The 11925-nt window shown below is 42.6% G+C and overlaps 1 protein-coding gene and 1 pseudogene across 1 annotated transcript; both read left to right on the forward strand.

Moving 5' to 3' along the window:
• The first annotated feature begins 2127 nt into the window (after positions 1 to 2127).
• IFNB1 (interferon beta 1) lies at positions 2128 to 2676 on the forward strand. The gene has a single exon (XM_034987897.1). The coding sequence runs from the start codon at positions 2128 to 2130 to the stop codon at positions 2674 to 2676; it is 549 nt and encodes a 182-aa protein (XP_034843788.1).
• Positions 2677 to 7229: 4553 nt separating this feature from the next.
• LOC117999008 lies at positions 7230 to 8331 on the forward strand (annotated as a pseudogene).
• The last annotated feature ends 3594 nt before the right edge of the window (positions 8332 to 11925 follow it).

Here is an 11925-nt window from a genome sequence, read left to right on the forward strand (position 1 = left end):
GTCACACTGTAGATTTTCACATGGGATGGGAGATATTGCTCTGGCTACTTTTGAAAGAACAACCTTCCCCATTCTCCAAATGTTTGCATAAATTTATACTTCCATTGAGTGTATATTAGAGTACCCATTTCCCCATGCCCTTTACAAATCTTATTGGTGAAAAATGATTGCCTCATTACTAGTTTGATTTATATTTCTTAGTAACATTTGAACAGATTTTCATATCTTTTATTGGCCCCTTATATTTCTTTTCCTATATATAAACTTTCCTATTTGATAGCTTTCTATTCATTTTAAGGGCTGCTTGCCTGTGAATAAAATGATCCCTTTTTCACTGTACATTGTAACAATGTTTTTGATATTGCTCTTCCTCTTTTTTTTTCTTTTTTTATGCTCTTCCTCTTTGACTTTGTTTTTTTGTCATTGAAATTTGTAACTTGTTTCTAGTCATATTTATCAATATTTTCTATTAGAGTTCCTGGGTTTTATATCTTGCTGAGAAAATGTTTTAAATGTTTTTTTAAAAATACCCAAGTTTTCTTCTAGATTTTGGTCATTTTAGCTTCTAATCTGTTCCGTACAATGTTATATGGACTATATAATATTGTACCATCCTTGGTTTCCTGAAAATAACTCCCTTTGGCCAATAGACACTATTTTTTATGTACTGTTGGATTCTAGTTGCTAATATTTTCCCCTAGATTAAAGTTTTTCACCAGTGCCAGATTTCCCCTAAACTTCTCATTATTTGTGACTCTATTTTAGTCTGCAAAATTTAGAGTTTTTCTCTTATTTCTAATTATTCCCTACATATATTAATTTATTTCTCGGTTTGTCTAATTCTGATTTATAGTGTTATGTATCATTTCTTAATATTTCAAACTCCTTTGGTAACACTATGTTAAAATTTTTATCTGTCTTGTGTGCATGCATTCCTGGTATATTTTCATTATCTATACAGATATGATTTACTCCTTATCCACTTGTTTCTAATAATAACTTTGTCTGAGTCTCAATCTTAATGCTATTCTGTTGCTGGATTTTATAGGCACTTATTTTTCCTAAACTTCTAGATGTGGTTTTGTAGTTTCTCTGACTTCACAGAGCTCCCTCTTCTGTTGCTTTTGTTGAAGTGCTCAAAAACATGGCAGCTTGCTTTCTGAGTGGTCCATTCCCAAACTGGTCTGACTGGTCTGGTTTTCTCTTTCCTTGCCTCTGTTGTTTCTTTCCTGCTCAGATCTTTCTCTCTCTCTCTCTCTCTCTCTCTCTCTCTCTTTCCTGCTTAAATTTGATTACACTTCTAGCAGTTTCTCCTCAGTGTAGGGACCTTTCCCAAAGGGGAGCTGTGCCCTGATGGTTTGAAAATTACTTGTATCCTCCACTATTCTAGTGCCTTTCAGAATCTAATGAGTTTGGGCAAAATCCCTTCCAGTTTCAACTGTTGTTCTCAAATCAGCCCGGATGGCTTTCCAGTAACTACGTCTTGGTTATATTAGGGTTCTCAGTTGTTTTTCCCTACTCTCTCCCACACAGATGGTGCTACCAGACAGGTCATGTGGCATTTGGTGGTTGGTCCTCATCTGTGGTTCATGTCAACCAGTTTTATGTCATAAACTGCATATATTTATTGTTTTGTGATAGTGTAATTGGGAATTAAACCTAATTCTTATGAAAAAGAAAACTTGCACACAAAGGACCCCCCCCCCGAAAAAAAAAAAAACCCACCTCATAATACCAAAAAAGAAGAGGAAAAGATCTTTGCCAAGTGAAAGAATCCTATAATGGTCAAGTTCTAAATGATTGGGCTTACCTTTTTCTCTTTAGTAATTGGGAATTCATTGAAATTATGCAAAACATTAGAAATCCTCACAGTTTCTATATCTTTTTCCCCAATGGATATAAAATAAAGTAGGACCTTAAAGAAAATGGATTTAAGAATCTACTACTAATTTAAATGACATAGGAAAACTGAAAGGGAGAACTGAAAGTGGGAAATTCCATTCAAAGAGAGGACCATCCTGTATATATAGGCCACACTCATGGAAGAAGGGCATTCACACTGCAAACTCTCGAAGCCTTCGTTTCAGCACCTAGACAGTGGCAGGCAAGACTCTTCCTCTTTTCATCATGACCAGCAGGTGCATCCTCCAAACTGCACTCCTGGTGTCTTTCTCCACCACGGTTCTTGCCGTGAACTACGACTTGCTTCAATTCCAACTAAGCAGCAACAGTGTGGAGTGCCAGGAGCTCCTTCTGCAGTTGAATGGAACTTCTAAAGATTGCCTCAAGGACAGAATGAACTTCAAGATCCCTGAGGAGATTGAGAAATCCCAACAGTTCCAGAAGGAGGACATCATATTGATCACCCTTGAGATGGTCCAGAAGACCTCTGATATTTTCAGGAGAAATCTCTCGAGCACAGGATGGAATGAGACCATTGTTGAGGACCTCCTTGCGACACTCCACAGGCAGAAGGAACATCTGGAGGAAATCATGGAGGAGGGAAACTTCACCTGGGACCACAGGACCCTTCTGCACCTGAAGAGATACTATCTAAGGATTGTGCAGTACCTGAAGGCCAAGGAGTACAGCATCTGTGCCTGGATAATAGTGCAAGCAGAAATCCTCAGGAGCTTTTTCTTCCTTGATAAACTTACGGATTATCTCCTAAACTGAAGATCTCTCAGCCTGTGCCTCTGGGAATGGACGATGTTGACAAGGATTTCAGGCATTCTTCAACTCCCAGAGGCTCTGTAAGTGACTGACAGCCAATGTACTGTATTTGAAAGGACAAAGACTTTAAATTTTTAAAATTAATTTATGCATTAAGTTATTTTTCTACTTATTTAAACTTTCACCCGAGGAAATAAATTTTTTTATGCAACAAAAGTCAACATAGCAGCTTTAATTTCAACTTGATTTCATTAGCACCGTATTAAAAATTACAGAGCACCTACTAGATGTTCTTTGTAAAATGTGTCTGCAAAACTGTACAGGTTCTGGCCTCTGCCTTCAAGGAATTTAAAATCCAAAGAAGCCGTGTGGAATATATAAGATGATAGATGATAAGGGAAGGTGAACCTTTCAGGAGAATAAATGTGACCTCAGCCTCTTCAGCATTAAAATGGAAGAGGCAGGCAAGTGGCTCTGGAATTAGGACAAGGGGTTCTGCTGCTTCGACTCTGCTCCTACCCTGTGCCCTCAGGCTCTCTGACCCTAAAGTTAGCATTTGACTGGCTATCAGGGCAACTAGAAGAGTATTTCAGCTCTTGTATTTGCCCTGAACTCCTTCCTATTATCTGCAGGATGCTCTGCTTGCCCCCCTCCCCAACCCTGCAGGATTTTAAAATATTCATGTGCCCCCCTAAGCTAAGGGTGAGAAGTCCCAGGCACGCCTGTGACAGTGTTAAGGAGCAGTCCCTCTATTGTACTCTTCCTGGACAGCTAAAATGTATGGGTGTCTCCGTGGAGTTGGGGGTCTCTGTCTGCTTCCAGGGCACAAACACCATAGGGAGAAAGAACTCTGCTTCTGATCTCTGCTCTCTGGCCAGGTTTTCTCCCCATTTTGTCAGAAAAGCAAGTTTGCTCCTGGTCCCTGCTGTCCTGTTCGTCCAGAATTCCATTACCTGCTTTTCCTGATGCTCTGCATCTCTGAACCACACACCCCCTAAAGCCAAATCCAAGATGTGCATGGCAGATTGAGTCGTTTCTGTCAAGTGGAAAACCAGGAAGCATGGGGGAAAGGGAAACTCAAGTGGGATAAAGAGCACACTAACTTTTCTCAGGGCTTACACTGAGAAAATACAATTTTCCTAGGAGTTCTCTGGGCACCTGGCCAGCATGTGCCAATTGGCCGGGTTTCTGGCTTTGTACTGAACCCCTTGGGAATTTAGATGAGTATGGCCGTTGTGGTCATTAGCAGCTCCCCTCCAGGCGCTACACCCCTGTATGTAAGTAATTGGAAATAAGTCCCCCTCACAAGCACCCCTCAGGTGGGCACAATTACTTTATTGCTGTTTTACAGTTCCAGAGACTAAGTCTCAGGTTTAGGAACTGCCCCAAGGTCACCATAGCTAAATGCATGGAGGTTTAAAAAAAAAGTACAAAGGGCAGAATCATATAGGACTTTGTTCATAGCTAAGCATTTTCTCCCAGAGCAGTACAGAAGTCCGAGTTCCCTTTAAGGGATTCAGCCTTGAGGAGAAGAAATCTGTCAGGAGTTTCGGAGAAGACACCACAGTACAGGGCAGACAATGAACTTGGGCCCCCTCTTCTGACTCAAGGCCGGTAACACACGGACTGTGGAACCAAGAAGTGCTGTATTCCCTCGTGGATCGGCTGGCTACATTTGTCCCAAGACAGTCGAGGTCCTGGTGAAGCAAGAAACCTTCCCTCTCCCCAAAACTCACACTCCACTTTGCCACACCCCAGCTCTGCTAAAAAGCCTTCCACAGACGTGCTTCCTTTTGCCAGGGACTCAAAGACAAGATGGGCGTGGAAAAATGCAGACTAATGGGTCGTGGTTAGAACAACCAAGAAGTCTCCCTCAGCAGTGGGGCCCAACTGCTCATCGTCTTCTCTAGGCTGAGGATACTAAAGAAGTCTCAGCAAGAGGCTCTTCTCTACTCACCGCTAAGTTGGCCCAGACACCAAGGGGCTGGAAAGGTCTGCTCAGCATGTGTCCCGGAAGCCAGAAGGCCAGAGGGCCAGAGGAAAGACTTCTTTTGGAGAATTATAAATACCTATGCCACAGCTGAGTATATCAGCCCATCTACAATAGCAAAAGTACGTCCATCACCAGGAGAGCATAAATGATAATTGATATGAATTGCAATAAGGATGAGGAAGGCTAGCTCAAAAGCACAAGTGTGAGTAGGGACCTATGCTAAACAGACAGCGACATAGAAGGAGTAAAGCTGTTATTTTCGCTGGCACCAGAACACCTCAAAGGAGAGCACTCATTTAGAGAAATATTGATGAGCGTCTTGAGGTTGTGGATATGCTAACACAAGAAAGAGGTAGTGCACCGCCAATGCTGTGTTTTTGTGTGTGTGTGTTTCTGAGGAGGGAAAAAGAGAGAAGCCCATCAGCTGCTCTGGAGCTGTGATGGTCCCTGGAATAAGATGGCAGTGAAAATTTTCTGGTGAGGACAAATAGAGGGCTTTTAAGGACAAGGATGTCTCACGTGCAACTTGAAATCAGGTGCAGTATTATGATGAAACCGTGTCCCCCAAACCCTCAGTGGAGATGGCTACCCACACGAAGTTCCCATGTGTGTAGAACTCGTAGAGGGCGTCCAGGTCTGTGTTTGAAATAGTGTGGGGGAACGGGATCGGGTGGCCAGGCATCCGTACTGGAACCAGATGAGTGGGGACAGAAGGCAGAGCCATGACATGCAGCCACTTTGCCCCCTCCTACCTCCCACCTGAGGAATCCAAGGAATTCTGAGGGACTCTGTGCCTCCACTGAGATTAGGAGGTGGAAGTTTTATCTCGCTCTTAAGCAGTTAGAAGGCCCTGGCAAACATTTGGGTCACGTAGGAGGACATAAATACTGGCCCACCCTATGTACCTGTAGACACAGGGTAACCACGTATATTCGTGTGGTATTTTTTGCAGTTAACAAAGCTGATATTTAGGCAGTTTGGGTGTCAGGCACACTTAGGTACTCAGATACATCTGATGCAGGGACTTGTTCATAAAATACTCCTTAAAAAATGAAAAGGGGGGACCTGGGTGGCTCAGGCGTTAAGCGTCCACCTTCGGCTCAGGTCGTGATCCCAGGGTCCTGGGATCGAGCGCCGCATCGGGCTCCCTGCTCGGCGGGAAGCCTGCTTCTCCCTCTCCCACTCCCCCTGCTTGTGTTCCCTCTCTCGCTGTGTCTCTCTCTGTCAAATAAATAAAATCTTTTTAAAAAAATGAAAAGAGGGGCGCCTGGGTGGCTCAGTTGGTGAAGGGTCCGACTCTTGATTTTGGCTAAGGTCATGGTCTCAGGGTCGTGGGATCTCCCAGGGGTCAGGCTTCACACTCAGTGGGGAGTCTGCTGGAGAGTCTCTCTCTCCCTCTCCCTCTGCCCGTCTGCCCCTCCCCCGTACTCTCACTCTTCTCTCTCTCTCTCAAATAAACAAATCTTTTAAAAAATGAAAAAAGCCACAGACTGGGCAAAAATTTTTGCACATCACATATCTGATAAAGGATTTGTATCTAGAATATATTTTTTGAAATACTCTCAAAACTCACCAATGAGAAAATAATCAACCCAATAAAAAAATGGGTTATATAATTGAGTGGATACTACACCAAGAGATACATGAGTAGCAAATAAGTACATGGAACTACTGAAGGCTTCTTTATGGATTTTTTTTTTTCTTTTGTGGCTTAGACCAGATAATGAATGTGAAATGGTTTTTGATTACAAAGGAGCCCATTCCACCATGAGGACCTACCCTAGCCACTGCCCTTTCTGACAAAAGACCACCAGCCATCCTGGTCGGCTTGTATATGTGATACACTTGAGGTCTGCCCAGCAGAGAAGGCAAGGCCTTTATCAATACCCACTTCTGTCTTGATTAGTCAGGCTGTGAGACATATAGAGAGAGCCAGCAGTTGGTAGTGACGTCAGAAGGTGAAGGGCACCCAGGACCAGACCTTGTCAATTGCAGACCTTTTCTCAACATCCATTGTACCTATGGTAATAGAACCTCAAAAACTGTTTTATGAATTTGTTCTTTTGTTCTCAATGTTAATTATTGCTTCTCAAACATCAGTTTAATTATCTAAAATCCTCTAGAATAGTTGGTTTAAAATAATAAACCCTGAGATTGGACTAGAATTGCCAGGTATATTCTCCTAATTTAGGTGGGACCAAGTTAGTCACTTAACTTGTGAATTAACTTGATGGTGCGGACTCTAGAATTGTATTCGCTCTCAATTACCACGAAATCAGTGGTAATTTGGCTTCACTTGACATTCTGTTTTAAAATTCCTGCTTTGCTTTATAATTCCATGTAGGGTGTTCTTAGGAAACCCAAAACGCATTATTTAAATTTTATATCTTGACAGTTAGCCTAGAAATAAGAGAAAAATGGAGCTCACTTCGAAAGACCCTCTTAAGAAAATGGAAGGACATGTCACAGACTGGGAGAATATATTTGCAAGTCACAGATCTGATAAAGGATATATCAATTCACAAAGAACTCTTGAAACTTGGTAATAATATTCTCCACAAAGATGGACAGAAGATTTCAACAGTTCACCAAAGACGGCACACAGATGGCTAGTAGATCATCAGCATCATTAGTTATTAAGGAAATGCAAATTAAAACCACGTGAGATGCTACTACATGCTTATTAGAAGGGCTAAGGTCAAAAAGACGATCAAGTTTTGGCAAGAACAGGGAGCAACTGGAACCCTCAAACGCTGCTGGTGGAAATAAAACATGGTACAACCACTTTGGGAAATCATTTTGCAGTTTTTAAAAAGGTAAATATACCCCTACCATATGACCCAGTCATTCCGCTCAGTTGTGTACCCAAGAGAAAGTGTTACCATGCACAGACTTGTGTATGAATGTTGCTAGGAGCGTTATTTACCATATCCCCCAAACTCAAATGTCCATCATAGATGAGTGCTTAAAGAAATTGTAGGGGCGCCTGGGTGGCTCCCTCAGTTAAGCCTCCAACTCCTGAGTGCGGCTCAGATCACAGTCTCAGGACCTCAGTGCCATGAGATCGAGCCCTGCAGCGGGCTCCATGCTCAGTGGGGAGTCTGCTTGAGATTCTCTCTCTCCCTCTCCCTCTGCCCCTCCCCCCACTCATGCTGTCTCTCTAAATAAATGCATAAGTAAGCAATCTTTAAAAAAAAAGAAATTGATCTTCTGTGCCGATAGCACTCTCGCAAACACGGTGAACGTTCTTAAAACCCGCCGGACTTTTTGGCAAGAAGTGTGGCAAGCACCAGCCCTACAAAGTGACACAGTACAAGAAGGGCAAAGATTCTCTTTATGCCCAGGGAAAGCAGCGTTATGACAGGAAGCAGAGTGGCTATGGTGGGCATACTAAGCCGATTTTCTGGAAAAAGTCTACAACTACAAATAAGATTGTGCTGAGGCTTGAATGTGTTGAGCCCAATTGCAGATCTAAGAGAATGCTGGCTATTAAGAGATGCAAGCATTTTGAACTGGGAGGAGATAAGAGAAAGGGCCAAGTGATCCAGTTCTAAGCTTCATATTTTGTTAATATTATGAAGACAATAAAATCTTGAGGTTATGTTCACTTCATTTGGTTGCAGTTGGTCTTTTAAGAGGGAAATAAACTAGTGCCATCAATAAAATTCCCCTTGTGGGGCAGTTTAAAAAAAAGAAAAGAAATTGAAGTATATCCATGTAGTGGACTACTATTCAGCAATAAAAAGGAATGAATCCCCAGTACACATAACAACATGGATGAATCTTGAATAATTATGCTGAATACAAGAAGACAGATTTTATTTTTTATTTATTTTTTTTAAAGATTTATTTATTTGAGAGAGCTCAAGCAGGAGCAGGGGGAGGGGCAGAGGGAGAGTGGCAGGGGAAGCAGACCCCCATCGAGCACAGGGCTCCATCCCAGGGCCCTGAGATCTTGACCTGAGCCGCAGTCAGATGCTTAACCGAACTGAGCCACCCAGGCGTCCCTAGTCTTTCATATTTTAAAAGGTTGCCCAAGAAGTGGATCAATAGCTTCACATTCTAAAGCTCTGAGGAGAGCCCAGAGTACTTTATATGTTGCATGCACCCCCACCACGTGCGTTTCCAGTTGCAGAATACCAAGTTCAGGGCTCACGGAAACTACTTGTCTCTCTCTCTTTTTTTTTATTGTGGTAAAAAAATACATGACATAAAATTTACCATTTAAACCACTTTTACGTGTACAGTTCTGTGGCATTAAGTCCATTCACATGTTTGTGCAACCGTCCCCGCCGTCCATTTGCAAAACTGTTGTTATCTTCCCCAACTGGAACCTCTGTACTCATTAAACACCAACACCCCTTTTCCCCCTCCCACCAGCCCCTGGCAATCACCGTTCTACTTTCTGCCTCTAGGTGCTTCATGTAAGTGGAATCATACAATAGGTGTCTTTTTGTGACTGGCTTATTTCATTTTGCATCGTGTCTCCAAGTGTCACCCACGTTGTAATGTGCGAGAATTTCCTTCCTTGTTATGGCTGAATAATATTCCATTGTGTGTCTATATCACCTTTTAGTTACCCGTTCATCCACTGAATCCACTGATGGACCCATGAGTGCTTCTATCTTTTGGCGACCGTGAGCAATGCTGCTGTAAATACCTACTGGAGTCCCAGCTTTCACTTCTTTTAGGTATATCCCCGCAAGTGGAATTGTCGGATCATATGATAGTTCTATACTGAATTTTTCAAGGAATCACCAAAGCAACTATTTTTAAGTTCTGTCTTCATAGTGCAAATATTTGCAATAATAACAGAATGCAAACACAACAATAACAGCCACATTTCTTAAAGACGTATGTTCTGCAGGGGACTCTGCTAAGTGTGTTATAAATACACACCATCTTGTTTAATTCTCCTGAGAACCCTAGGAGGCAAATATTAAGAAAACTAAGGCTCAGTAAGGTTAAGTAACTTACCCAAGTCATAGTTGGTTAAAAAAGAGAGAGAGAGAGAGACGTATTTGGAACCAGAGACCGTACTATCTGTCCTCTTCTTCTATCTCCCAAAATGTTATTTTTATTCCAAGTACATAGCACTGATACTGTGATTTGCAGACGGAACTAGAAGCTCTGCAGTGGCCCCAGCTCCTGGCTTTGCTGCAAGTGCTGTGAGGACCTTCTGTACAAACAAGTGGCTCTCCCTTCCCTCCAGCAGTTTGTCTCCCTGCCACCCCCATGCAGAGAAGAACCGGAGAGAGAGAGAGAGATTACTAGGAAATTCCCACTTCCTCTCTCGCCAGACTCTACAGAGAATATTTTCCCTTAGAGTTTTTGGAGGCAATTGTCTGCGCCCTGAGTCATGGTTTTCCCTGTGGCAAGGCTGCATTTCTTCCTCTCCGTCACTACGGTCCGTCCCAGGTGCCAGCAGCAACAGAGCTGAAGGCAGTTTCCTTTTCAAGTCTGGCACCCGCTGCTTTCCTTATCTCATAGGAGCTTTTAAGAGCCTGTGTTGTTTCATGAAACACGCAACAAATTTCTCTTTCCTTTCACTTTTTAATGTCGTGGCGCTCTCTCTCTGTCTTTTTTTCCCAGTGAAAACCCAGAGGTAAGGCAAATAGTTTTCAAAGCAGAAAGTGACTTACTAATCCAGAAATGCATGAATGGGAAATCTGAGAATTTGAAAGTCCATATATATATTTTTTTCTTTTTCTTTTTTTTTTAGTAGGCTCCAGGCCCAGCGGGGAGCTCAGTGCAGGGCTTGAACTCACCACCCTGAGATCAAGACCTGAGCTGAGATCGAGTCAGATGCTTAACTGACTGAGCCACTCAGGGGCCCCAAAAGTCCAAATATTTTTTAAAAGCTTCTTATATCCAAGAGGAAAAGGCACAAGACATGGAGTTATACGAACCTGAGAGCTAATGTGGGTTCTCCCACTTTCTAACTGTATGAGTTTGAACAAGATATGTAAATTGGAAATAATCATACCTTGAACTCTTGAGGAATAAATGGAATGATAGGATGTATGCCTTGATCCAGCACTGGGCCTTGTCTATGAAAATGCCCAGTGTTGGGGTGCCTAGGTGCCTCAGTCGGTTAAATGTCTGCCTTCGGCTCAGGTCATAATCCCGGGGTGCTGGGATTGAGCCTCAAGTTTGGCTCCCCACTCAGCGGAGAGTCTGCTTCTCCCTCTGCTCCTCCCCCTTGCTCATGCTCTCCCATGCTCTCTATCTCAAATGAATAAATAAAATACCTTAAAAAAATAAAAAAGAAAATGCCCAATGCTTTACTTAATTAAAAGTGAATAAAAATTATAGAAATTTGTCACACAGAATTAGGTGGGCTCTTAGAGTACTCTTCCCAAAATCTTATACAAAAAGCAAGTTCTTAATAAATTCATAGTTGGTAGCCATATTGCTCTTACAATGGGATCTAAATGAATGTCATTTTTACAAGTCATATTTATGGATATTAGGAAAATATTCAGCATCTATAATTACCACGTATAAATAAGGCTTGTCTAAAATTCCAATTTCAACATTTGTATAAGTGGAGTCTGGAAAGTTATTTAAGAAGCAAAACCAATCGGGTGCCGGGGTGGCTCAGTCAGTTCAGCGTCTGCCTTCGGCTCAGGTCATGATCTCAGGGTCCTGGGATCGAGTACCCCTTCGGGCTCCCTGCTCTGTGGGGAGCCTGCTTCTCCCCCTGCCTCTGCCTCTCTCTCTCTCTCTCTGTCTCTCCTGAATAAATAAATAAAATCTTTTTAAAAAAATACAAATACACTAAAAAAAAAAAAAAAAAGAAGCAAAACGAATTATTTCACAGACATTTGAAATGTCAAGAAAAAAAGATGGGTGGGCGCCTGGGTGGCTCAGTTCGTTAAGCGACTGCCTTCGGCTCAGGTCATGATCCTGGAGTCCCGGGATCGAGTCCCACATTGGGCTCCCTGCTCGGCAGGGAGTCTGCTTCTCCCTCTGCCCTCTTCCCTCTCGTGCTCTCTGTCTCTCATTCTCTCTCTCTCAAATAAATAAATAAAATCTTTAAAAAAAAAAGATGGGTAAAACAGACTGTGGGGAAGGGTGAACAGAAAGAATAATCGGTCTTTGTTGATCTCCTATGATGTGTCTGGACTGCACATATTACGTTGGACGTCTGGCATGGAGGGCTGCCACCTACAGCTATGGGAATGGGCATCTGCCCCAGGCTGGGCCACCGAGAGCACTGGTTTCTCCACGACCACAGTAACTGGGCAGAAGTGGAT

This window comes from Mirounga leonina, unplaced genomic scaffold (assembly GCF_011800145.1).
Source record: "Mirounga leonina isolate KUSES-001 unplaced genomic scaffold, KU_Mleo_1.0 Mir_447, whole genome shotgun sequence".
Classification (NCBI taxonomy): Eukaryota; Metazoa; Chordata; class Mammalia; order Carnivora; family Phocidae; genus Mirounga; species Mirounga leonina.

Coding starts and splice junctions, on each gene's coding strand:
- IFNB1 (XM_034987897.1), top strand. CDS start 2,128: ATGACCAGCAGGTGCATCCTCCAAACTGCACTCCTGGTGTCTTTCTCC.